Source organism: Drosophila bipectinata, chromosome 3L, assembly GCF_030179905.1.
Source record: "Drosophila bipectinata strain 14024-0381.07 chromosome 3L, DbipHiC1v2, whole genome shotgun sequence".
Lineage (NCBI taxonomy): Eukaryota > Metazoa > Arthropoda > Insecta > Diptera > Drosophilidae > Drosophila > Drosophila bipectinata.
Window position 1 is genome coordinate 11,447,224 of NC_091738.1, and position 27,500 is coordinate 11,474,723.

The following is a 27,500-nucleotide window of genomic DNA, read 5'->3' on the forward strand; positions in this document are numbered from 1 at the left end:
GTCGCCAGCAAATAATTTCAGGCTCGACTTCACCTTTAATCGACTAGAAAGTGAGTCTGCGACTAAGTTTTCGTCTCGTCCACGAAACTCCCATTAAATTTGCATTTTCGCTGTGGCAGTCGCTGTGGCACGCTCATCCAAATGAGTTCCCACAACCCAACCCAACCGAAAGTCAGTGTCCGGATCCGGACGAGACGGCATATCTCCGGCCCATGTTTGTCCATGAGGTTGATGATGATAATTTCTGGCTGCCCCAGGCGCCAGAGCATCGTAAAATATTTTTGTACAAATATCAGACGAATTATGGGTCTCAGTTTAGAACAAAAGATTTGATTCGGAATTGTAACGCTTCACGCCTGCTCAAGAGAGACCGACAAAGGACCAACGCAATAAAAATACAAGTTCAGTAGTCACAGCTGGGGATGTGACTAGATTTCTGCCGAGATATCGAGATGTCCTTTTGGATGTCGAGATGTCCTCAGGTGCAATTGCGTCACCGTGAACTAGAGCAACCCAGACGTCGGCACAGCCCACAAAGTGACCACGTTCCTAAGTTTTTCTTTTCATTTTATGGATTTTTCTCATGGCAGGTCGTTTTGCGGTGTGTCTTGGCCCGTCCGGGTGTGAAGTGTCCGGAGGCGGCATCCTCAGTTGCTTGAGATGTACCAAACAAGTACCTGAGTCCCTGTCTGTCGCCAATTGAAGTAATAATTTTCTATTGTCCTTTGTCGCGCCTTGCCATAAGGGGACGCGACAAGTGGCTGCTTCGCCTCAAGTATCCCTGTGGCGCCAGACGACTCGACAAGGACATCGTTTGAGAGGCTGCTATCTACCGCCCTGGATCTGCAGATGCAGATGAACAGTAGCCGGACATGTGTTCAGATTAGGCACCGGTGCCGGTGCCGGAGGTGGAGGTGGATGCCCAGACGGAAGCTCCCAAACAACCCACACAGATGCCATAATTAACATACAACCCATAGCCTAACCAAAGTCATATCCATATTAAAAGACCATCAGCTTATTAATGCCCATAATCAAGGGGTCTTAGGCTAAGGCTTTTTTCCCTCACTCCCTGACAGTTCAATAAATCATGGTCAACCCCAATTAACCCATTCGGACATGTCACCTGCCTGCCAGAAGATGGTAAACTGCCAAAACTACAAGTTACACATAAGTTACAGAAACGATAAGGAAACAGAAACAGAAAAGGTTGAGAGAAACGTCATAAAATAATATAAATGATATAAACGACACTGTCTGCGCCTAATAAGCCTACCAGACTTATAGAGCTCGAGGCGTGGCCGAAGACCAATCCCAATCCCAATCCCAATACCGATCCCGATCCTGGGAAAGATGCAAACTACATGATAAAGTTAACTGGCGGGGCATAGGCGCCTGCAACTAAATGCTAAACGAGTTAACCCGCTGATAGAGATCTTGCTCGTTTTTTCTCCAGTTCTCTTCTGGTAGTTACTAAGACGGTGCTCAAGGTGCGTTCAACATCATTAAGATCGGGAGGTAACTCCGGGTTGCAGACCACAAGCAACGATGATTTAATTTTCCAACACGCTTTCTACCACGCCAGCATGCCTCTTTCTCTCCGTCTTGGATTTTTTGAATCTCTGATATATTTTTTTCCTTTTGCCAGTTTTTAGTTTTTCGGTCTCCGGTCGCCGGGATTTGTTGAATGATCGATGGCCTGTCGCCGAGATGATCACTTTCCGTGGCTGCCTAGCGGCTACTAGTTGAGATACTTAACGACGACCCGAGAGGGCGCCATCGGGCCTTATAATTTGTTAAGATGTTTGGATGGATCGATGGATCGATGGCTCAGTGGATTGATCACCCGGGCCTTTCTCTGCATAATATTCATGTATATATTTCTCACGGCGAGAGCTGGACCCCCCCTTAAGTCTATTCTCTCCACCGGGAGATGGGGTCTACTGATGCTGGGTGCATTATGGCGCCTGAAAGTGATTTGGACAGTCCCACATACATATATTCATGGCTACCGATCATCAACTGGGATACCAGGGAGTTACATTGAAAGAAATGGTTAAGGGTATATGTCCAGGGATTTAAAATATATCTCTTAAATATTATCCATATATTTTCCCCAAGTGTATAGACATCTTATCAACGGCTCGGCATCTGAAAACATAAAGTAACTACTTAAGATACCAGAGTGTAAGCCAGCCCAGTGTCGGTTGCAGTTTCAGTTCCCGCCGGAGGTATCGGATTCCGGCATATCGATTACCACGGACCCGAGGGCAATTGACCTGAACCCAACAGAAGTCGAACGGTGTGTAATCGATACGATCAGCGCGATCAGCAAAACTATACTTTCTGATCTCTGTCGGCATTTCCAGCCTGTGATCAGCGATCAGTGATCATTGATCACCAAGATCTATGATTGCCCATGGCCATTTGCCATTTTGCTGATTGCCAATCCATGGATTGGCAATACTATATGGGTACTCCTAAGCCCCCCTCATGAAAAAGCCCACAATCTTCACTGGAACGAGCTCATCTCGTATGCCGATCACAGCTTGCTCGCACTAATTAAAATAAATTCTGTCAGACATTCTCGTTTAATTTTTTCGCGCACCTTGTTTTTTGGCCAACTCGTATCCGAAGTAGACTTGGCCGAGAAGCGAGAAAACAAGCAATAAATACGTCAGCCAATACGTCAAATGCCTCGGGTTTCAGTTTCAGTTTCAGTTCCACTTCCAGTTCGATATCGATTCGGACTGACAGACTGGCTGCGCTCGACTTTAAAATGCACATTATTAATTAGTTGTTATAATTGCATTTAAAAATCCATTAATATTTATAGAATTCATAATAAATAATGAGGCGCAGTCTGGGGCTGGCCGAAACGGCGACATCGACGCCTCCAAAAAGGACGGTGGCTGTTGGCCAAGTTTGGCAATTTATGCGAATGTGTGTGGCATATTTGAAATCGAGTCACAAGTTGGCTTTTTGACAAATTCCAGAGGAATGTGTGTCCAGAAGATTGTAGGTGATTGCAGCGAGCATATCGGTGGGGGCCATAAAGATTCTACAATTTATAAAATCTAATAAAATAGCTAAGATTTTCCATTATCTCTAGATACTAGATTCTTAGTTCTCACACCTTATATGACGCACATCCTGGCCATAAAACTGTAGCGTACTCTTTGGATCAAACAAGCCCATTGAGATAGTCCTCGGGACTGAGACTGGAACCCCATGTCTGTTAGTTTTCTGGTCCAGCCGAGCAGCCTTCATAAATATTTATGTCTCGTCATTGAGTCCAATTTTTTATAACGCATATTAAATTGTAAATTAAAAACAAATTTTTGTTGACTTTTCTACACTCGGCGAGGAGAGTGTGTGTTTTATTGCAGTGATATATATTCCAGAGTTCGGATCGAAACCCATAATTAAATTTTAACATTTCCACCTTTTTGTTCCTTGATTCGGTTCGAGGGTTTCGGGTTGAGATTCTGGACAACCCACGCTGGGTCTGGGAGCCAGATCGGTTGGGAAAAGGGTGATATATATCACTGGCGCCAGGGCACCGCCTGCTGGGCTCTCCAATGTGGTAAATTTTTTTATTGCAGCCGTTTAGGCGATCGTTTGACGGCCAAGGACATCAATCAAAAAACTCTGTGAGAGATCTCAGGTTTAGGTTTTTGTATTTTCGTTTCTTTAACGACTGAACGTGGGCCTGGATTCAAAAGCGTTAATATGATAATACGCACCTCTGTCTTAACCTGTTGCATTCTCGTTTTTTTTTATGAAATAAGCAATTAAAAATGAATTCGAGCCATCAGAATGCTGGCTCTTTAATGGCCGTCATTTAATTGGATTTCAATGTTTCTCCCAGCTTGGTGTGTGGCTCCGGGATCCACTGTCTGCGATAGTAAACATTAATTAATTTTAACATTTATATTGGGAGTTTATTAACCCTCTCGGGGCTAGATAAGCCAGTGGATGGATAGCTTTCTTTGTTTACGACCAAAATCTCTGATTGAGTTATGAATGCTTTCCGGAGATGACAGTTTAAGGCTTTTGGGTTAACCTTTCGGGGGTATATCGCATTTCAGTCTCACAACTGTCAGCGTATTTTGTCAATTTACATGACTGCCAACACAACACCCAGAAAATTAGATACCTCAACGTGTAATCCTAGCCACATGGCCACATTAGTCAATCCGTGTAACTAGACAAATCCATTTGTAACCCAACCAGATGAGTTGCCCAGTTACACCTCTGGCACGCCTCCACGAGATTCGAAAATTCCGGGTTCGTGTTTCGTGTGTGTTTTTTTGGCTTGGAAACCCTTCACTTACTCTGCCCAGTTGGTCAGTTTAGGGAAAAGGGACTGGACTGACTCCAGACTGGCGACTGACGCGACGTCTTCAGCCACGCCCCTGTCTCCCCCGTGTGAGTCACTCTCACCCCGCCACCGCCAGCCGACGACCTACAAACTCAGGCCCAAGATCCCACAAGACGAGCCGAGTTAATATGTGAATGCGCTGATTGCCTCCGCTTTTTAATAAAATGATAACTTTTAGACCAGACAAATATTTCATTTCCTTTTTTTTCCCCCGATGCTGGCGTCGAGAGGCTGGCCCCAAGATTCGAAACTCCACAGCCACAGTCACAGCCACATCCCGAAAAACCCGAAAGTCATCATGGCACAACGGTGGCGCTGGCGGCGTCCCGTGAATGATCGCCATGCACCACAAATTGGAGACTGGCCCGAACGTATTTGCACCTCCGAATTCCGTGTGGGCAATCCAGAAATACACTTGGAGAATTGTGGGAAATTTTATAGAGATTTGGAAGAGAATTTATACATCTACATACATCTGAGGAAATAAATATCTTCAGATTCTTAACTTTTAAGGTGGTAATGATTTAAGACTATGATTTAAGACCTTAAGCCAATAAATTCAATAGAATCTTTACAATTTAGGACTTGATCTTAGTCTCGAATTACCTCTTTATAAAGTCTTAATATAGTTTTTAGAGTAACTTCCTTTAAAAACAATATAATTAAACCAATAAGTTATTGGAAAATAAACTTTATTTCTTTGCCTGTAGTCACCTTTAGCGCCAGTCGGCTGCCAGTTAGTGAAGGGACCAGGTCGGATGCCCCATCCTCCACCAAAACTTCACCTCCTCCTCCTCCTCTGGAAAGCCCAGTTAACCCGGCTAACAAGCTGGCTCTCTGTGTGCCTCAAGTTCGGAGTTCGTGCGTGCGTCTCTCTGCTTTCTTGGCCTTTTTGTGTGTGTGGCATGGTGTGGACGGGCGGTGGCAAGATCGTTTAGCAGCACAACGGCGCACTTCATTGCCCGAGAGCCCCCCAATCCCTCTCACTCCGGCATTCCAGCCAAATTTGCTCGCAACATGTAGAAATTGCTGCTCATTTGTTCAGAGTGCCCCTCATCGACAAATACTCCAGTATTTGGGACCAGATTATATAGCCGGGGTCTGGCGCCAGTTTTTGGGCGTTTAATGAAATCTTGTGGTGCAGCACAGCTTGTTTTTGGCCGCACAGTGGTTTTGGCAGCCCCTCGGGGTTCCGTTTCGATTGCATCTCCTCATAATATAATATTGCGTGAGGTTGTTTCTTTGCGTTTTTGGGGGGAGATGTTGGTTTATGGGATGTGTACTGGTGGTCTGTTGATTTCCTTCAAATAAGGAAATCATTAATATTTAGATAGTTAAGACTTAATAGAGGAAATATAGAGAAAAGTATTTATTAAAGAAATATATATTTTAATTTTTAAGCAAAGGACTATGTTTTAATCATTTCTTTTGTTTAAAATTCAGAAAAAACTCATCAATATAATATCAAAAGTTAATATAAAACCCATAAAACTTCATCCTCTAAATGTTAATACCCATTTCATATAAGAATCCTTAGCTCATAGCCAGTTCGTTATGGCCTAAACCATAACTCAATGGACGAGGAGGAGATGAAATCTTCTCTGCTGTTGGCGTTAACGAGACTTTTGACAGGTTGATTCATACTCACGTCTCTGACTTGGCTTATTTGACCCAAAGTAGGGGCTGGCCTGGCCCGGTCTGGTCTGGTCTGGATTGGACCCACCAAAAAGTCTTGGGCCCCCAGATCCGCATCAACTGCTTGGAGCTGTCCATTGCGACCGCCTGTCCATTTGTTTGTTTTTCTTATGCTTTCGGGGAGTTGACCAAGAAACGGCCACAAAAACAACCACAAAAACATTTTTATTAATGACCCACAAGGGCCAAGCAATTGCAATGGGCGCCAAAAGGGCCACTTGGTGTGGTTGGAAATGGGGGATTAAGGGGGATCAGTGTTGGCAAGATATGGCTGACAAAAATATAGCCAAAAAAATGATAGAAAATTATTTTATAATCCTATTATAATATATAGTTTAAAGACTTATTTAAGAAGTTATAGAATTATTTCTCAACTTATATACCCTTTATTTTCTTGGCCAAGTTAGCAACTCTGACAGAGAGTTACTTGCTTCGGGGGGGCAGAGCCCAGCGCCAGTTTTGAGTATGTGTTGAAATGTGGTAATTTGTCTCGCTTAGAGACGAGTGTCTGCCCCGACTGCCCCGCCAGGCGGAGTGCTGCTGCCCCACACTGTGGTGGCATCGTTTCATTAATAAAACATTTGTTCGCCCGAAGCTCTGAAGCTCATAAGCCCTCTGTCGAGCTGCGATGGATGTGACGATGCAGTTGCTCCTCCAAACTCCAAGCTCCAAACACTGTCTCTACTACTTAGAGCAGTTTTCCATAATTCATAAATGCCAATGCCAACTGTTAACTCAACTACTGGTATTGAGTTTTTGTCAATAGTCTGGAATTAGAGGAACCAGCAGAAGCCACAGTTCTCGGAGCTTTTCTCCCAGTAAGGGCCATAGTACACTATACGGGTATGGTTGAGAGATCTCTGTCTCCAGCTCACCCGTAGAATGTATTGTAGACGGACAAACAATAAATTTCACAGGTTAACGCGATCGCATAATGAGCCACGACGTCGTCCGAGTCGCAAACAAGCAAACAGCAGCGGGAGCCGGAGCTGGAGCTGGAGCAACGGATTCAACACTTTTTTTACCCCGTGATCAGGTCTTGGCCATCGCCGTTGACTGTTTGCCTAGCCGCCAGTATGTTTTTTTCAGGGAACTGCCAGAGACTTCAATAGAATTAATTTACGCCTCACGTTGCAGCCAGAAACTTGCAACCTGCAACTAGAAAAGTAGCAACTGTTGTCCAGTAGCCACTTTAGAAGATCTTTAAGTTAAAGCACAAGGTTGTAGAGAAGTCTAGATCCAGTGAGGAAAAATTTTACACCTGAATAGAACAATATGTAGTACCTAGTACTTATAGAAATACAAGTGTTAAGTGATGATATCTCAGTGCTTTTACAACTACAAGCTATTTATAAAAGTTATCAATATGATTGTAAGCAGTTGGAAAATATTTGTGTCCCAAGGTGTTAGAATGCATTTGCATAAACACTTGAAGCGTTGTCATTGCCTCTTTCAGAACCAGAAGCCTATCGAATGATAGAGCTCACCTGCCTCTGGGGTTCTACGAAATGCAATTACCTTTCATCTCTGGCTACCGTGCATAAAAAACCAGCAAGCCAAACAATGAGAAATTAGGGGGAAAATAGCAAAAGATTTTGTGGAGAGAAGAATATAAGAAAAGGTAAATCCCATTACATAGCAGGAGCTCCACGCCTCAAAAGAGCAGAAAAATCCTGATGCCTAGGGGCCTGATGCTCCTGCCAGAAGATGTTACCATTTCACACTGAGCCATTGAAAAAGTGATATGACATTGGCAACAGCATCATGCCCCCGAATGGCCTTGGGATCAGGCTGGGAGCTTCAAAGATCCCGACCAATTTGGATTAAAATCACGGTTCGGTGATCAAAGGCAGATGCGCCTGCGGATTGGATGGATGACGAGATGTCTGGGCGAAAGTGCAGTGACGTGTGGGTCAGAGTTCGGGGCTGTGATGATAAGCTGCTGCCATTGATCTCACCTTCGGAACAGAAACACATACCTGTGATCCATTTTACTGGCCAGTATCGCCACAGATCGGACTGGCTTGTCAATTGGGCGGACAACGATATTGTTATGCTTATTACACCGACACAGCTACCGAAAGTAGTCCGAAAGTACTCCTCCTCCTACGCCGAGTTCCTAAGGGCCGACCGACTGGGATTATCTCCTTATCAGCCCTAATCTCAAGTAGTTAATAAAGTGCGATGCTTTGTACTTTAACCGCTTCCATTGTTGTCCAGAGCAGAGAAGACAGCCGGGCCGGGCCGAGAGGATGCCGCTGCCGATGCTGTCCCGGACTCCGGATTCGTTGAGTGTTCGCCGATGCAGATAATCGTTTGTGGTATGCCGAAGAATGTCCATACTCGAAAGTGGAGTACTCAGTACTGTCCAAAAAACTATAAGACAAAAAACACCGACCTGCTTGATTAACATAAAGGGCTGGTATTTGGCCTGAGAAATTAAAATTAGCTTTGAAATAGACTTAGGAACCCATCAAGGTGTTCTATTCCACGACAAGAATCTTTAAGGTCTTCTTAAGTTTACTATTTTTAAGAATTCTTTAAAATGTAGATAATATTGAAATTAAAACAAACAAATCAAGATCAATTATCTTTTTAAACAAAGTGGCTACAATTACTATTTGTTTATTTCTTCAAGATCCTTCCAAACACAAGCCAGCTAATTCCACAAACATCGTTCTTTCCCCAAACATAAGACATAGATAACACCGACTATATCAGCACTCTGATCCAGCTGCAGGATATATCCATACCACTTAAGCCTAACAAGAGTAGCTCCCCGGACCCAGAGCAATCCAAACAGTTATTGTCAGACAGATGACAACATTTTGTCAATTGTCCCCCCGACTCTGTCGATGGGACATGCCAACAATGGCAAAACGATGTTATCCTTTAACCAAACCTCTTGTGGTTAACCCAAATCCCATTTGGCACAAACAATTTAAGCACAGGGAAAATAAACTAAAAACCCGCAAGATGTACGCATATGTATGATTCTCCCAAACAGGAGAATGGGAACATCCTTTGAGCAAATCTTTGTGACAAACAAAAGTGCAGAGCAGATCTTTTTAGGGAAATGAAAACAAACCGAAAATGGGATCTCCGAGGCTGCGACAAACTGTAAAAACAAATTGCGCTTTGTTTCAATTATACAAGGATTACATGGGTGCACCATACATGCCCTGGTATGCCAAGAGCCTGGGAAGTGTAGTGGGTTCTCCAGATTCTCAGGAGTGGTCCAGATCTCTCAAGTGGCTCGGCGTCGGAGTCGGCGTCTCTACAATTTGCACTTGATTTTAAGTAGGTGATTTCTATTATGCGAGACATTAGCTGTCATACAAACGCCCTATTCAAGCCCGAGGGCCAGGAACGACCAGCCAGCCGATCATCCCATCCAATCCAAGCCAAAACCAGACCAAAGACTGAACCCATCGAAGCACTTGATTAGCATATGAGCACCTACACTACACACATGCACATGTGGTCATAAAAATCTCAAGTACCCTGGCATTGTGGCCGTAACGCCGGTGCCTCCTTGATACAATACATTCCATGTATTGTATGAATATCCAGGTAAAATATATATCCGTAATAGAAGTGGGCAATAAAACCGCAGGTCCTGCAGCTTTATGCGCCGTCGGATTTTCCAGCAACGCTCGTCAATGGCCTGGCGGCGGGGAAATTCGCTGGAAATTCCTAGCCACTCTTGGCCCGGCCAGTTGATGTGCCATAAAATTATGGCGGCTCATAAAATTCATTAATCGCTGCTAAATGCGCGTCATTAGTCAACACGCCTGGCCTGGTCGGGCTGGCCGGGACTGGCCTGGTTCTAGCCACTTCAGGGCGAGATAGGCCGACTTTTCCAGGAACCCCGAAGACACCGCAGGCCACGCCGCCTGGCCAGGACTAACGAGTTGGATCGCCTGGGTCGGGGTACGCGGCGATACGAGGCGGGCCACGGCTTTATAAACTATATATTGTATCGGCGACAGCACGTCGCGTGAAAATGGTGATTAATGCCTTTAGTGCGTGGATTTAATATGGAACACGATCAGCCGACTAATCAGCCGCCACAGGTAGAAAGTGTTCCCTGGAAAGCCCGGCAACAAGTGCGATTGATAAAATCCGATATAGGGAGAGTATGGGTGGGTTTTGAGAAAGGAATAAGGGACAAATCACCTAATGCATAAAATATAAATAATTTTCATGCATAATAAAAAAATCAAACATTTTAAAATACGGCAATAGTAAAAACAAGCAAAGAAATTATAGATATATAGAGAGTGTGGGTGAATTTGAGAAAGGGACAAGGGACAAATCACCGAATGAATAAAATACAAATAATTTTAATGCATAATAAATAAATCAAACATATTACCAATACGGCAACAGTAAAAAGAGCTAATAAATTAATAGAGCCACTATATGGCCCATAGCGAAGGCTATATCTTTGGCAATAATTATCAGGTTCTTAAGCGGAATACCTTAAACGAATTGTAGATAGATTTTCTATAAATCTGCATCAAAATATGAGAACATAATTTTTTTTCAATTTTTTGTCAAATTTTCTGGACGGCCCCCTTCGAAAACCCAAAAAAATGCATGGAGCCACTATATGGCCCACAGCGAAGGCTATATCTTCGGCAATAATTATCAGATTCTTAAGCGGAATACCTTAAACGAATTGTAGATCGATTCTCTATAAATCTGCATCAAAATATGAGAACATAATTTTTTTTCAATTTTTTGTCAAATTTTCTGGACGGCCCCCTTCGAAAACCCAAAAAAATGCATGGAGCCACTATATGGCCCACAGCGAAGGCTATATCTTCGGCAATAATTATCAGATTCTTAAGCGGAATACCTTAAACGAATTGTAGATAGATTCTCTATAAATCTGCATCAAAATATGATAACCAAATTTTTTTTTCAATTTTTTGTCAAATTTTCTGGACGGCCCCCTTCGAAAATGCACAAAAATGCATGGAGCCACTATTTGGCCCATAGCGAAGGCTATACCTTTGGTAATAATTATCTGATTCTTTAGCGGAGTACCTTAAACGAATTGTAGATCGATTCTCTATAAATCTGCATCAAAATATGAGAACATAATTTTTTCTCAACTTTTTTTCAATTTTTCTGGAGGACCCCCTTCGAAAATCCAAAAAAATTCATGAACCACTATATGGCCCACAGCGAAGGCTATATCTTCGGAAATAATTATCAGATTATTGAGCGGAATACCTTAAACGAATTGTAGATCGATTCTCTATAAATCTGCATCAAAATATGAGAACATAATTTTTTTTCAATTTTTTGTCAAATTTTCTGGAGCACCCCTTTCGAAAATCCACAAAAATGCATGGAGCCACTATATGGCCCACAGCGAAGGCTATATCTTCGGCAATAATTATCAGATTCTTAAGCGGAATACCTTAAACGAATTGTAGATCGATTCTCTATAAATCTGCATCAAAATATGAGAACCAAATTTTTTTTTCAATTTTTTTGTCAAATTTTCTGGACGGCCCCCTTCGAAAACCCAAAAAAATGCATGGAGCCACTATATGGCCCACAGCGAAGGCTATATCTTCGGCAATAATTATCAGATTCTTAAGCGGAATACCTTAAACGAATTGTAGATCGATTCTCTATAAATCTGCATCAAAATATGAGAACATAATTTTTTTTCAATTTTTTGTCAAATTTTCTGGACGGCCCCCTTCGAAAACCCAAAAAAATGCATGGAGCCACTATATGGCCCATAGCGAAGGCTATATCTTCGGCAATAATTATCAGATTCTTAAGCGGAATACCTTAAACGAATTGTAGATCGATTCTCTATAAATCTGCATCAAAATATGAAAACATAATTTTTTCTCAACTTTTTTTCAATTTTTCTGGAGGACCCCCTTCGAAAATCCACAAAAATGCATGGAGCCACTATATGGCCCATAGCGAAGGCCATATCTTCGGAAATAATTATCAGATTCTTAAGCGGAATACCTTAAACGAATTGCAGATCGATTCTCTATAAATCTGCATCAAAATATGAGAACATAATTTTTTCTCAACTTTTTTTCAATTTTTCTGGAGGACCCCCTTCGAAAATCCACAAAAATGCATGCCACTATTTAGGCCCAGAGCGAAGGCTATATCTTCGGCAATAATTATCCGATTCTTAAGCGGAGTGCCTTAAACGATTCGTAGATCTTTTTGACTGTCACTGTTTGGACAAAATCATAGACTATGCAGTCTTGATAAATTGAAGCAACATTCATTGGAAAATAAAATAATTGCACTTAAAGTGCCACACATTTTCATCATGAGACCCAGGTATTTGTAGGGAATTTTCACTATTTCCCTAGACAAGCTGCTAATTTCATTTTAATAACTTAATAAATGCAGAAGCTTTCCGGGAAAACGATTATAATGACAGACAGAGTCGCGGAGGTAGCTGTCTGAAGACTGGAGACCTCTAACCAGAGAGACGCGATTCCGGTCTTCGGTATTCGGTCTTCTACGCTTAAAACAAACCAACAGAAAGCAAACAAAAAACTGGAGGAGCCAAAGCCAAAGAAAAAGGTGGTGGTGGTGGGGGCATGCAACACCGACAACTCAAAAAATGTGTCTACTTCATTCATAAGATTTTTTAGTGGCGCCTGGCGCCAACATTTTTCACTTGCGTGCAGCAATCGTCGTTTTGGGTTTGAGTGCGTTCTCTGGCTAAGACACGGAAAGAAAACTACTACCTTCAAGTTAAGAATTTTATTTTAAATTTAAACAAATTGGAAAAGAGGTATACAAAGGTTTAAAAGAAACATATTGAGATATGTGTAAGAAATAGGGCCCTTTGATCATTTCTATTAAGACCCTTAAGCAGTTCACTATGTCAGGCCTATAATAACCACTTCTTAGATATTTTTCCCGGTGTACCCATAGTTTTATTTGATTTCTCTTGGAAGGCTACAGCTTGAGGCACTTGACTTGCAGTGCCAACATTTTCATTAAGTGAAATGCGCCGCCCGCCCGAGATTATTGTTCCGTTCGATTGCATTTTCCTGATTTAGCGTATCGCTCATAATTTGTATTTATGGTTTTACATTTAGATTTGTTTGGGGATGGCTTTCTGGGCACGCGGCTGCCTGATAATTCTCCCATGACGACTACTAACCGGAGCAGCAGCTGCCTCTTTAGATTTTCCGCTTATCGGATGGATTTGAAATGGAAAGTGCCACTGGGCACAACTACTAGAGCGCGTGTCGATTATATAAATTAAAAATATATATACAGATATAGATCTAAAGCAGTGGTATGGCTGTGGCTCACACCCGGCTATTGTGTCGGCTGACAGTGGAATAAATGATGTCGCACACGATTGGGAAACGTTTCCATTGCCGGGCATGTTAATTTTAGTACAAATTCGGTTCCAAAATAGCTATGGCCAAAATGCCCACGCAAATATTTTCGTCCGATGTGCTGTGGCGATTTGGCCAAGTCATCGTCGCTATTAACAGATCGAGTGCGAGTGGCTGGCAGCCGGGTTGAGCGTGCACGCTCATGAGCATGATTTTTTGATTTTGTGGACCACGAGATCTATGGATTACCCCCCGGCTCCGGTCTCCTATCTCCAAGTTCGGAGCTCTGATCTCTGGTCTTCCAAGCCCCCGTCGCACATTTATGGGTCGCTGAGTCGCCAAAGCTCCGTCGCCTTATTGACAATTTCAATTTGAGGGGAGGATGAAAAGATGATCATCTTTGGAAGAAGTCGGTCCAAGTCCAAGCCCCGGCCCCAGCCCCAGTCCCAGCTCCAGTCAGACCGTCTGCGGCTGCTGTTAAATATTTTGTTATTTTCATATGTAAATCTTGTTTAACGACTCTGTATGAATTCGTGTGTAGTATGGGTATATTTATTGTGCCGTTGATTGAATATGCAAATGCATTTTCACACGTTGGCCGCCACGGCCCGCCCCGGCCAGCTCCTCTCCTCGGCCCAGCCATCGGGACAAAGGCATGCAAACAGCCCCAAAAACAACACTGGACCGGACCTAGTGGGGGATTGCTGATGCTGATGATCACCCCAAGAGATCACTGGAGTTTACCTACAGCAGTCGTCTCCCTGAACCCTTGGAGGTGATAATGTGAGCGAGAACTCCCTGTGGCACCTCTCCCTCGAATATGCCCACTATAAAAATTAATATTCCCTAATAAATCTGTCAAAAGTTATGGTCAAGAGCTAAGCAGCCAAAAAAAAACTGGCCATAAAAAGAAACAAACAAGAATTAATAAGAAGTTTTGGATATAAAAAGGAAGGTTTTTGAGACAAAACTTGAACGAATAGTTAATACACTAGATATACTTGTAGAAGATTTTATAAAATCCAAACTTCATGGCCTACGTAAAATAATGAGGTAGCTAAAACTCCCATTCTCCAAATTCCTTTCAGGAAAGAGTATCAAGTACAGGTGTGTTGTAGCCACCACTTCCTTCATTGGAGGGCGCGGCGACCAGTCAGCAATGAAGTGCCTGATGCTCTGCCCTTTTCCCAGACATCTACCTGTCAAATGTTGCACTCGCTCACGAAAATGATGGAGTGAAGAGTTTTAATTTTATGACGCAGCAAACGGCGAGGGATCGAATGGCGCCAAGAAATTAAGGTAACGCGCCACACAATCAACACAGCAGCTCAGCCGACAGGATCTCTATGGCAAGTTCTGCCACATCACAGCTAATATACAGCTAAAGGAAGGGCGTGGAATTTCAAACTACCAAGTATAACCAAGTATAACATTCTGAAGTGGCTTGTTCGGGCCATTAGTTATGCAGCTCGTTGGCTTATCTTGGCTACAGCATCGATCTTGTTAGCCGCTATTAATTGGCTGTGAAAGGCTCGATTTCGATTCATTCAATAAAAGTCCCCCACCCCATTATAATGTAAACGGCTCAACACTTTCCCACCGCCCAGACTTTAAAAATCAAGTCCATTGACATCCGATGCTGGGCATGCGTATCCCCGCGCATCCATTAATGCCAGTAAAAATACCAGATACAAGATACAAGATACAGATACATGCGAACCACAATCCCAAGACTGTAAATTGCCGCAACCGCAACGCATTCAACAGATTGGATTCGATGGCCAAGAAGCTGATCGGTACGGTTCGTATTGGATCGGATACATAGTTAATTATGTCCCAAAAAAAAAAAAAAAAAAAAACAAACTAAACATTTTTACGAGCGAAATTTGTAATCATTACCACATTCATATGCAAATGGGGGCAACCGTCGTCCACCAAGTATCTGTATCTGTAACCCGTATCTGTATCAGTGGCTGCTTCCCCTGTATCTGTAAATTAACACTTAGAGAAAAGGTAATTTATTGATAAAGGTAACATTACTTAGAGGTTTAATTATTTTAAATATTATATATTTTTAAAGAGTTCAGATATAGAACTAATTCTATTTAAGTCTGAAATTTAAAGGATGTACCTATTTATTTTTCTATGAACTTTTTTCTATCTGCATCTATTTTTTTTTTTTGGCCATATCGGTATCCATGGGCTGTTTGGGCCCAGCTGCTCGAACGGCAGCTACGCGTCTGTCGCTTCTGTGCTGTCTTGGCCTTTGTTTTGGATTTTTGGGGACCTGATTTTGGTGTTAAAAGTACCGTATTGTTTGCCATATAAAGCAACAACATGCTGCTGTCCACGCTGTGATAACAAAGCCACTCCACCGACTTCCCAGCCAACTCTAATTTATTAAAGACATTTCAACCCTCTCTATCTCTGTTCCTCCAAAAAACCGCCGTCTCCCTCCGGCTCCATGCCAAGACAAACATAAATTTTGGATGCGACAAGTTTTAATTTTTTTCCTATACGCTCCCGCATCTTTAGTTTAGTGGATCTACCAGTTTTTTTTGTTGTTGTTTTCTTCTCGAAATCAGCCTCAGTTCGGTAGCTGGTAGGGTTGTGAAAAAGCTTAAATTTTAATCAAAATTAGATCTTTATCTTCCGCAATTTATTTGCCTTTTAACAAATATTTTTCATACTTTTAGTCTCCTGCTCTAATCTCGTTTGTTGAGTTATTTTTTTGGGGTTTCTTAGAGTTCTTCCAGTGCCTTATGGAATTGTAAATATTTAAGCTTTTGACGCCTCACATGGCTAGGAATTACCAGGTAGAACCATAGAGCTCCTCCAACATTGCGGAGGTAGCATAAATTTTTCTCGCTTTTGCCGCCATTGAGAAATGCCTTTGTTTTTTTCTGTTTTTTGTTTGACTTTGCGCCATATTTGTTTGCCGAAGAAAATCTGTAAGCTTTTTGGGTTTGGAGTTGGGAGTTACATAGATGGGGAGGTATTTTCTAGCGTGTAACGCGGATGCCCAGCCCTTGAGAGATCAACAAATTCGAAAGAACAAACAATTAAAGTTAGTAGAGGTGTCTAGAGACAATGTAGGTTGGCGCCAGAACAGGGAGCTTTAGAAATTCCAAAGCGGGAATCTTAAGCAAACTAAGTAAGAAATTTCATTTTCAGATATTTATTTATTTAAAAGAACTTGTATGATAATATTTAGGGAATATTTTTCAGAAATACCATTAATTCTCAGTTCCTAATAACCCTTTGTCAGACATCTTAATGCCATTAAATTCAAACTGCCATGATTGCTTAATCTAGACTTTTCATTACCATTTCAACCCGCTCCCTTTCCCATATCACTTTTCCCGATAATCCCAACCCAAGTACATGCTACATGGAATTTTCTAATTTAAATGAAGTTGCGGCTGATTAGGATTCGTAGAACTGCAGGCACCATAAAAGCGAAAGTCTTGACGCCATTAGAGGCAGCAATCAAAGCCAGCTGGAGGTGGGGGAATAGGAGGGGCTCATAAAGTGTCAACTATGACTAGTGCCATGAGTACACAGACAACAAGGAGATACACAACCAGATAGATAGGAACGAACCAGCCCGAGATCCGCGGAGCAATGCGATGCTCAAATAACAAATGGAATCAGAGCCGCTCTATATTTGGCTTCATGACGTTATGGTCTTGGCAAACAAAGACTTTTCCAACACTCGATGGATTTAAAATACACTGAAGAAAATAGTAAGTCAGTTCTTCTCGAGATCAATGGTATTAAGGTTAAGAAAAATATTTAAAATAGTATGAGTTTAATAATTATTAGAATATTATTAGAATATAATTCCCCTTTTAATTGTTTTCAGTGTAGTCTAGATAAGGCATAGGGGATCAGTATGGCCACTGAGAAGGAAGAGTGGGAAGACACTGGGCCTGTTGTTGTCACGAGATTAAGGCATTTCCTCTTTGACGTTAGCGCTATACATGCCATCTCGCTCCGGCACCCACTCCCGCCTTATCACGGCCATTGTAATTGCGCACTCAGGCCTGATCCCGTCCAGCGTCCATCTGAACGGTCCACCTAGCGACAACAATTACCCCGCGGCTAGGCCGGGCCAAGACTCCAGCACTCAATCAAAGGCGAAAGCCGAAAGCCGCCGCCTCGAACTCAAAATAAGGCAAAGGCGGTAGCCAAAGAAGCCGTCAAATTGTTACGCATAATGGATGTTTTTATCAGCGAAATGTTTTCTTCTTTTTTTTTTCTCCATCCTCCCCTCTATCTATCTATCTAGCATCCGACTACTGGACTTGGCTCGGATCTTGGCCAGTTGGAGTTTTCTTCTTTTGTATTTGGCCGTCTAGGGTCTGACGGCAGTCTTCTGGCTTTTGGCTTTGATGTCAACGTTTTGGCCGTTGAACTTTTCAGAGTTGGGTGTTGAATTTGGTTTTTGATTGGTTTTGAGATTCCGATTTTTTGGTAATGAAATGCAGCATGAAATTGGCCATCTGCGGTTAGAAATTTGAAAGGTTTTCTATTGTTTTTTGCAGGCACGTGCTCCTGCTGATATTTATCATAACTGGGAGAGATATTTCATTACAAAATAGAAAACCTATTTATATAAACTACAATAAATCACCTGTTTCTAAAAATTTAAATCCATGATCTTGTTATTGCACATGATCTTGTTAACACGCATCTCCGTCGAGTGGCAACTCAATGATCTTGCCAAGCAAATAAACAACTATAATGCTTCGGGAAATATGCAGATTCTCCTTCAGACCCATACATATTGTATGAGGCGGTGGGGGGAGCTGCCAGCCAGTAGCACTTGAAATTTGAATATAATATTGTAATAACTCAAGGGTCTACACAACAGAAGCGCCTCTCAGAGCGTCGCGTCGCCAGCAACTTTAGCACTTCAGTTTGAAGTTCGGGGCCTGAAACGGGCCTTAAAAAAAAAAATGTTGGCTACGACCGAGGGGGTCTGGTGTATCCGAGATGAGTCTGGGCCGTATTTGCTTATGATAATTTGAGAGCAAACAGCCATTGAGTGATGGAGTCGAAACGAAACGCAAACGCAAACGAAAGGTCCAAATCGTGAATGTGCAGAAAAACAAAAACGAAACACACGATTAAACACCTTTCAATTATTGGAGTATTGGAGTATTGGAGTACTGGAGTAGGTTTTCTGGCCGAAACCGAAAAGCCGTCAAGTGGTCACAGGGCCAGCCATGGACACAGATGATTATGATGCCTTCTCGCTGGTCGGCTACCGATTTCGATGATGCTCCACCTCGCCAACCATGCTGGCCATGTTGATTGAGTCACTTAATTTGCATACAAAAGTAGATTTGCAAGAAGACTAGAGTCTAGACTCTAGCAGACACTGGTCTGGTGTTGCAACAATGGAACTACATACTCAGAAGCAAATACAAATACCGAATACTGAATATCAAGTGCCAGGCCGTTAATAGCTATGGGCCGCATATAAAGGCGCTATAGTGTAGGGCTTGTTCAAATAAATGAACGGATAACAGCGAACTGAATGCGAGCTAAAAGTTTAAATCAATAAATTGCGATGCCCTGAGTTGGGGGCATCGCATATTTTCCATGGAAAATTACATCGCTTTCATAGACGATTTATGCTAATTTTAATTTGAACAGCCGTGCGAGAAAGACCTGATGGGCTCGTGCTCTCCATCAGGTCTCCTCCATCATTATTTCGCAACTTGGATGGAAAGACACCAGAGTACTTGTATATTTCATTTACAATGGCGATGCACGATTCGAGGACGTAGTGAACAGTTCAAGGTTATATCAGCTTTTGTTGATATAACTTTACACTGTCTTGCTGTCTATGATCAGGACTCCTTAAATAAAGAGACTACTACCTATTTACCCTACTGTTTTTGTAGGTTTTACCCGAAACATAGATAAAATTAATTGCATTCTAGGGATAAAACTGATTGAAAAAAGTATCCATGTCATTTAGCAAACCACTCATTCTGTCAATTGTAAATTCGACTACCTGTTGGCCCATTTATCCGGAACCGAACGGAAGTAAAGCGAAAAGCATTAGTCAAACAACAGGCATAGAGGCAGCACCAATTAGCTGGGTGCTGACAAATTGCACAGCTATTGGCAAGAAGGGTCTCTGACAGAAAAATAAAAACCCAAAAAGAACAGCCCTACAGGATCGATGTCTAATGGCTCGAGAATTGGAATTGAAAATGAAAACCTAACCGGAAATGTGAGCAACCAAATGTGGAAACGCGATGTGAGCATAAATTACGCGCAGACGGCACATGGCCAGAACGCAATTTTGGTTAAATGCCCGGCCGTCCGGCTAATTGTAAATTAATTTCAAAACGCTTATCGCCACAGCCAGCCTGGCTATAGAGGAGAGACTATGGCGATAATGCGTGGATGTGTCAGGCCAGCAAAGTGCTGTGTAAATTAGCTCGGCTAACTACATATTTGCCTGTTTACCCATCGAGAGCCTCAAGAATTTCGCAGTAATACAAACCAGATAAGCTTTTTGTTTAATCTCGAATATCGCTGGCCAACGGAAGCCACATTCGAGGCAAACACGAGACTTTTACTTTCTAGCCGGATCACGTTTCGCCATCGGCTTTGGTCGGGTCCCACATGGCGTATACTTAATTTCAGTCAAAGTTCATGTCGCCTCCATTGGCTTTAATTAGTTTCGAATTTGTAAGCAAGCACGCGTTTCCGTCGTTTGGACAAATGTTTTGCCAAGCTCTCGAAAAGGTCAGGTCCAAAATACACCATCCATCGGATATGTATCGACCACCTGCATTTAGGTAAAAAAAACATACATCTACCAGCAGGTCTAGCGAAGCCATATTGGGTTTTGTGGAGCCGCCATATCGATGCCCGAATGACGTAGCGTCAAAAAATAAATAACATATAAGAGACACGGTGGAAAAGGTTTTTAAATAATACATGATTTTTATACATGATAATAGTTGAGGGTATTTAGTTGAAAGATTTTTGGTCTGGAAAAACTAGGAAGTTTTAAAAAAATGTCTGAAATTTTGTTAAAAAAAGGTTTTAAGGTTATATTTTTATAGGGGAACACCAATTTAATCTCAAAATATATTATTGCACCAAATATAGTCTATTTAGTATCATATTTAATACCACCATAAAGCATATGATCTCCTAACTCAAAACATACCCCAAAAAGTATGCTGATAATGCTGTTGCCCTGCCGTACCTTTAAGATATTTTAGTTTCTGTTTAATATTTCTTTAAAAAATACTAAGATTCTCGAATATATTCAATATAATGATCAAATACGATTTGTTTTCTTTGGTGTAGACCTGAGTGGAATAAAATAAATGAACAGCAAAACGACAAACACACACGGCCGTGATCGGGGCGGTGAGGCTCGAGAGGCAGCTACAGGCATGAGACAAGAGGACCACCATGACAGCTCGGCTACAAATGGGCAAAGCATAAATACACAAAAAGATGCCAAAAAGAAGAAACACGGAGGAAAAAACAATTTCAATCATCATGATCATAATTAAAAGGCAACACACGCACACCAATAAAGACTCAGCATCCGACCCCGCAGCAACATGTTGCTGCTGTTGCTGCTGTTGCTGCCTCTTCGCCGCTGACTGTGCAACTTCGCACTTCAGAATTAAAAACAATTAGAGCGAGACAGCGGAAAGTGAGAATGGAAAGAGACAGGAAACAGAGTACGTGGGCGGAGCTAAACAGTGTTGGAAAATCAAGAGAGTTGCTGTCAGTGCAAGATTTTTCAAAATGGAGGTGCCAACAATGAGAGAGACACCCATAGCCAGATGCCATCTCGCCCTGGCAGCCAATGGCTGAGATCCGGCGGCGGTAGCGACGGCAGGTAACCTCGATCAATGGCTCAAAGATCCAAAACAAGTCAAGCTCGTTCCCAGCTCAATCGGAGAGCTCTCCGCCGCCAAACGGAACTTGCTCAGTTGAAATGCGAACTTGGCGAGATCCAGACACGACCGTCGGCAAAATATACATATACCCAATAGATCGATTCGTTTAACCATATATGCACCACCCGCATAAATATTAAAGTAACCCACATATGCGGCGGAACCACTTTGACACCATCGTAATCAAATTAACACCCACGCACATGAGAGACTTTTGTGATTGCCGTGATTTGCATAATTGACGCTAATCATCGGCATCTCGTGCTCGCCACCGACAAAAAAAAAAAACTACAATAACAATAGCCCCAACAGTTTCAGAAATAGTCAAGACCCCATCGGCAGACGGGCAGACGGATCACAATGCCATATGTTGTCGGGTAGTGCGCCCAGTGTGTTTTTTGTGCCAAAAGTGACAAAAAATTAAACAAAAAAAGCCAAAGTAAATTTTTGTCAAGTGTGAAGTACAGTATATATTTAGATTTCCACTCAATATGATCACCATGAATGAGCTGGTTGATCTGCGTATGCAGCAGCATATAGCGCACGAGATCTATCGCCAGCAGATAATGCAGCGTATACCAGGTAAGCTTTATCACCCATCCGCCCCGTTGGCCCGTTGGCCAGTCCGTGCTGTTAAGCATCATTAGCATTAATGGCCGTTACTTTTCGCCCTCTAAATTGGCCAAAATCAGCGGTCGTACGTACTCTGACTATATATCTCTGAGTGTTCGCCTTTATGGCCACACCGATCATAAAGCTGAGTAATGTGGGAAAGCGATTGCCGATCGCGAAACTTGATATCAAATGCGATTTGCATGTTTGCCGGCGATCGTTAAACAGCGGGATCAGCGCACTCCCAAACCAAAGTATTTTTTTATTTAATCGCACTCCTAAGTATGCCACATTATACGTATTTATTGGCTCCTTAATGGAGTGAATTAAGTTTGCCAATCGGCAAAGAATCAATGTAGCTTTTTTTTAACCAATAATTAAAGATCACTTCGATGAGGAACAAATATACAATGTCTCCTTTATTTCTTGGCATTTTTCTGATTAAATTGGGGTCTAATGAAAAGGGAATACAAGACTATTCCAAAAAAACTTTAATATTTAACCAATTCCTTGCCATTTCAGATCCCTTTCCTCCCATGCTGCCCATTCCCATGCCCCGACACGTGATCATGCCACCTCGAGTAACTCTGCCCGGCGTGGAGATGACTCTCCAAAACGACGATCTTTGGAAGCAGTTTCATCAAATTGGCACAGAAATGATCATCACCAAAAGCGGCAGGTAAGGATTAATGGCTCCTGATGGCTTGACTTTGAAATAAAATTAGGGAAAGGGGATCTTTAGGGATCGAAAACAGAAACAAACAGAGTTCGGTGCCGATGCATTAGCACGAACGTGAAAAATAATACCCCAGACATAGGGCAAAGAAAAATAAACCAACAGCTAAAGCACCCGATTCCCGATTCCGGGCCGATCCAAGTGCAAAGTCCCGAATCGAGAATAGAATCTCATCGTCGTCATCGACTGTTAAAGGCTCATTAGACGCAGGCGCCTGCAAATTGTTTACAGCCGCGTCGCGACACCAATTTTCACAGGCAAACAATGCGGAAGGATGTAGGATGTAGGCTACTTTGATGCATTGGCTCGCTCTCTACTTGGCAGGATGTGAAATCTGAAAAGCCAGCGCAGGTACAGCTGAGATGCAATGCTGAGATTTTCGAGGCTATCGGCGTAAGGCGTAAAGCGGACAAGTTGGCCGGCACTTTGCGTGCCCAGATTCGAGATAGGCTGCGCTGCGGAATCAAAGGCGCATAGATAGTTTATCGTGTATCTATCAGATGCACGACTCAGATGCTCACTCAGATGCCGACTACCTAAAAGTGTCCGCCACTTGTCCGAATGTGCGTAAAGTGGCGTCATCGTAATTTATTGTAGACTCTCGTCGCAGTGGGACGTCCTTTTGGTCGGGCGTCGGCGCTCCTTTAGCTCTCGTAGTCTCGGCCGGCATAAATCTTTGCGTCAAGGATACTTTGTCGTCATCTTTGTAGCGTTTTGTGTAGCGCTCTTAGCGTTTTTATTGTGGCGCCTGTCTGCAGACAAACTAAACGACAGCCCAAAATATATATTCCAGCTCACTTTCGAGTCCAAGTATCTGTATCTCGGAGTGACAGTGACCACAGCTTGTCGACAGATACGAGCAATTTCACACTTGGCCCTCTCCCAAGATGCCAACTGGCCGCTGGAGATAACAGTTCGATCGTCAGGCACCCAAAGGGTTTCCAAAAATACTCACACACAATCGAACAAAGAACATTAACATAAACTTTTGGGCAGCCAAAAGTCTTTCACGAACCCTTTGTTTTATATGTACGCCATATATGCCATGAATTATTCATAAAGTCTGTGTATTAAATACTTTTTATGCTCATCAAAAATGTTTTATGTGCGAGATGCAGTCGTCGCCGCCAGTAGAGCTCTCTTAGTGCAATCGATTTGAATTTTTAATGATTAGGCGCCAGAGTGCCACTGTCTGCCCAATCGCGCATCCCGATACCGCATCCGATTCGGATTCGAATTCGGATCCCAGCCTCTATGCTCATAAAAACTAATTAGTTGCTTGTCTCGTAGCCTCACTCTTGCCACTTGAACCCAACGATCTTTTTGGGTGGCAAAGCCTAGACGGCCATTAAAGTTAGATAGAACAAACCGTATCGGTTAATGTCTGACAACGGGGGAATGAAATGACTTTGTCACGAAGCTTTTAAGAAGTGTGTGGGCATTACCAGGCAACTTAACTAAATGAGAAGCGTATAGAAAGGCAGTAAACAGAAGCGATATAGTAAACTATCTTAAAGAACTAAGAACACCAAAGAAAAAATAAAAAAAAATATATGGTTAGTATTATCCTAGATCAAATGCCTTCTCCTCTTTAATATAATTTACTGGAATTGTAGGGTAAACACTAGTCCCCCAGGGTGCTTCCACAGAACCTCTTGAAGGCTGTCAGCTCGGAACACATTCCTTGACCGTGTCCCTGCACCTGCCAAGCGCCAACTCAGATGCCGTCAAATGTTCAGAATTCAGGATTCTCCTCACTCGCAGCCCAAAAATTCTCTACTTTAATTATGCGCAGGCGCGCCAAAGATATCGATCTTAACAAATCGTTTGGCCGAAAGCAACCAGTCAGTGGACTGTTGCCAAAAACAAAAAAAAAAAAACCGAAAATTGAAAATGAAATTCTAAACCACACAAATGTCGAAATATTTCGATGCTCTGTGGCCTAATGGAATTCAACAAAGCAAACAACAGAAAAGCCAAAAAGAAACAAATTAAATATAAGCAAACCAAAGCGCAGCAGAGTTCAATTAATTAATCATCCGGTAGAAACACAAAAATCATTGCCAAAAACAAGAACATGAAATCATGTTCACCATTCGACCGAGGACCCAAGACCGAGGACGAGAAGGCAAACATATTTTCAAGCTGGCGCCAAGATCCGTGACCACCTGCTGTGTCTGCGGCTGCTCTCTGAGGCCTGGGTCAGGCCCTGGGCCTTTCGCATCCTTGTTAGCACAAGGCAAACGATCCGTTTGGATATATAGAGAGGATAGAGGATCGGATCCCTACACCGGCTCTACCCCCCTCTACCCGACCGATCTCTATTTGGCCGGGGCTAATTACATGGCGCATGGAAGGGAAATCTCACAATTAAATATTTGTAACGCCCCTCGCTGGCATGGGCTCCTTTTGTCGATCCAGCATGACTATATTTGAGTTTGTTCGATAAACAAAGGCTCTTGGGTTTTTCCTGGATTTTCCTGCACTCTGCACTCCCCTCTTCCCTCTTCCATTCCGCGTAATCAAACAAACCAGAGTCCACAGAAAACTTTTATTTATTTAAGGCTGAAAGAATGACATTTGTTTGATGTTTTTTAAATGGACTTTTAAATGATTTTTGAATGAAATAAGTTTTAATATTTTAGTGAGATTTTGAGTGATTATACTATATATTTATTTATTTATTTTAGACGCATGTTTCCCTCGATGCGATTGAGCGTCTCTGGCTTGGAGGACGAAAGCAACTACTGTGTACTCCTCGAGATGGTCCCGATTGGCGACTGCCGCTACAAGTTCTCCGGCTCTCAGTGGGTTCCGGCTGGAGGTGCCGAGCCCCAGAGCCCCCAGCGCATGTATTTGCATCCGGATAGTCCGGCAACAGGTGCCCATTGGCAGGCGCAGCCCATTCTCTTCAACAAGGTGAAGCTCACCAATAACACATTGGACAACAGCGGGCATGTAAGTGCGGGCATTGAGCTTTGATGTGGTATCCGGTTACTTATCCGAATCCCAATCTTTTTCCCAAACCCCATCCAGATTGTCCTGGCCAGCATGCACAAGTATCAGCCGCGTCTGCATGTCATACGCACCGCTGATCTGGCGCAGATTCCCTGGGCCCCCCAACAGGCCTTTGTGTTCGCCGAGACCGAGTTTGTGGCTGTGACAGCATATCAGGTTGGTAATATTTAATACCCTAGAATTTATTAGTTCATAACTTTTTAGAAACATTACTAGCCTCGAAAAGATACTACATACTTTTTGGAATATAAGTTAGAAGGGTATCGAAAACGTGTCTTTTAGACTCTAACCTTGCTTCTTTTTTGCCAATTCATTGAGCACACTGGCCCAGGGACTAAAACCAATCACACTAATTGGTTAATTTTGGGCAAACGAGCGGCTATTGCTCACGCCATGGGTAGCTGGCCAACGTCTCGAATTAGCATGGAACGCCTCACCAAAGATCCCGAGACTCAAGATCCTCGTCTGAGCTGGACTCGGATGGGATGGGATGGGATGGGCAGGCAAAAGTCAGCGAGTCGGATTGTTGTTTTAGGAAGTTGGATAGCCACATCCTTGTAAATTTGAGAGCACCTCGCTGTGTTTTTGTCTAGGTCTGGCCCATTGACAGCCGACGCCAGTCTGCCTCTAATTAGCAAGATCGCCTCTCGGGAACCGAGATGAGAGATGCGATCACCGAGATGAGAGAGATCTCAAAGTTGTCAAGTCATGTCGAGTGGAACTGGAACCCGGTCTGGTGTCAAGTGGCCTTGTTACTTAACGCCAGCTACTGGACGCCAATGACTTATGCATCACACGGGAAAAAATATCTTTAAGATGGGACTTTCTTTACGAAACAAGGTCCTTTGAGGGCTAGGGTTAGGCTAAGGCTATAGAACTAAAAGTAAAATGTTTTAGTAAAATGTAACCCCTTTTTCTTGTAGTGTATCTATCAGACACACCCCTGGAATTCTGTTGCTTAAGATTATATAGGCAATCGTCATATTTCACGCTCTTATTTTTCCCTTCCGCAGAACGATCGCATCACCAAGCTGAAAATCGACAACAATCCGTTTGCGAAGGGCTTCCGCGAAACAGGACAATCGCGCTGCAAACGCAAGATGTCTTCATCGCCAACTGGCGAAGATCAAGATCAGTCCCAGACGCAGTCGCAGTCGCAATCCCAATCCGAGTCGGACATGTCGCCGGTGAAGAGCAGCGAGGTAGCAGCATCGACAACCACAACGACAACCGGATCCATTGACTTGGATGGCCCGCAAATTAAGCGACTGAGATCAAATGGCTCCGCCTGCTCCTTATCGTCATCGCTGGACGATCACTCGATGCCTGGCGCCAGTACCTTGGCCTCCCTGGGATCCCCGCCCTCGCATCCGCTCCACAACCGGGTATTCATGCAACAGTTCCAGCAGAATATGCAGAGCTTGCTCCGACCATCGCTGGTGGATCTGGCCTGTACTTACTTTGGACGAACCCACGAGTACGGTGGGGGTGTGCCAGCAGGGATTCCCTATCCCCCACCAGGAATGCTGCCAGTACATCCTGGCCTAGGACTGCCTCCAGGCATTTCCCCCGGAGAGCCTGTATCCGATGAGTCGGCAGCGGATGAACTGGAACTGGATGTGGGCAGTGAGACGGCCACAGTAGAGACTGTGGAGCCATCCTCCCAAGAACAGCCTCAGGAGCCAGCTCCCACATCCAGGAGCAAGGGCTTTAGTATATCAGCCATCTTAGGAGGAGGTAGTTAG

The 27,500-nt window shown here is 43.1% G+C and overlaps 1 protein-coding gene across 1 annotated transcript; it reads left to right on the plus strand.

Moving 5' to 3' along the window:
• Positions 1–21,363: 21,363 nt before the first annotated feature.
• Doc2 (Dorsocross2) lies at positions 21,364–27,500 on the plus strand. The gene is made up of 5 exons (XM_017254379.3): positions 21,364–21,971; positions 22,524–22,680; positions 25,428–25,695; positions 25,774–25,911; positions 26,769–27,500. Exons 1-5 carry the CDS (start codon positions 21,881–21,883, stop codon positions 27,498–27,500), a joined length of 1,386 nt encoding a protein of 461 aa, XP_017109868.2. The 5' UTR covers positions 21,364–21,880.

Coding starts and splice junctions, on each gene's coding strand:
- Doc2 (XM_017254379.3), top strand. CDS start 21,881: ATGATCACCATGAATGAGCTGGTTGATCTGCGTATGCAGCAGCATATA. Junction 21,972..22,523: donor GATAATGCAGCGTATACCAG/GTAAGCTTTATC, acceptor TTGCCATTTCAG/ATCCCTTTCCTCCCATGCTG. Junction 22,681..25,427: donor ATCATCACCAAAAGCGGCAG/GTAAGGATTAAT, acceptor TATTTATTTTAG/ACGCATGTTTCCCTCGATGC.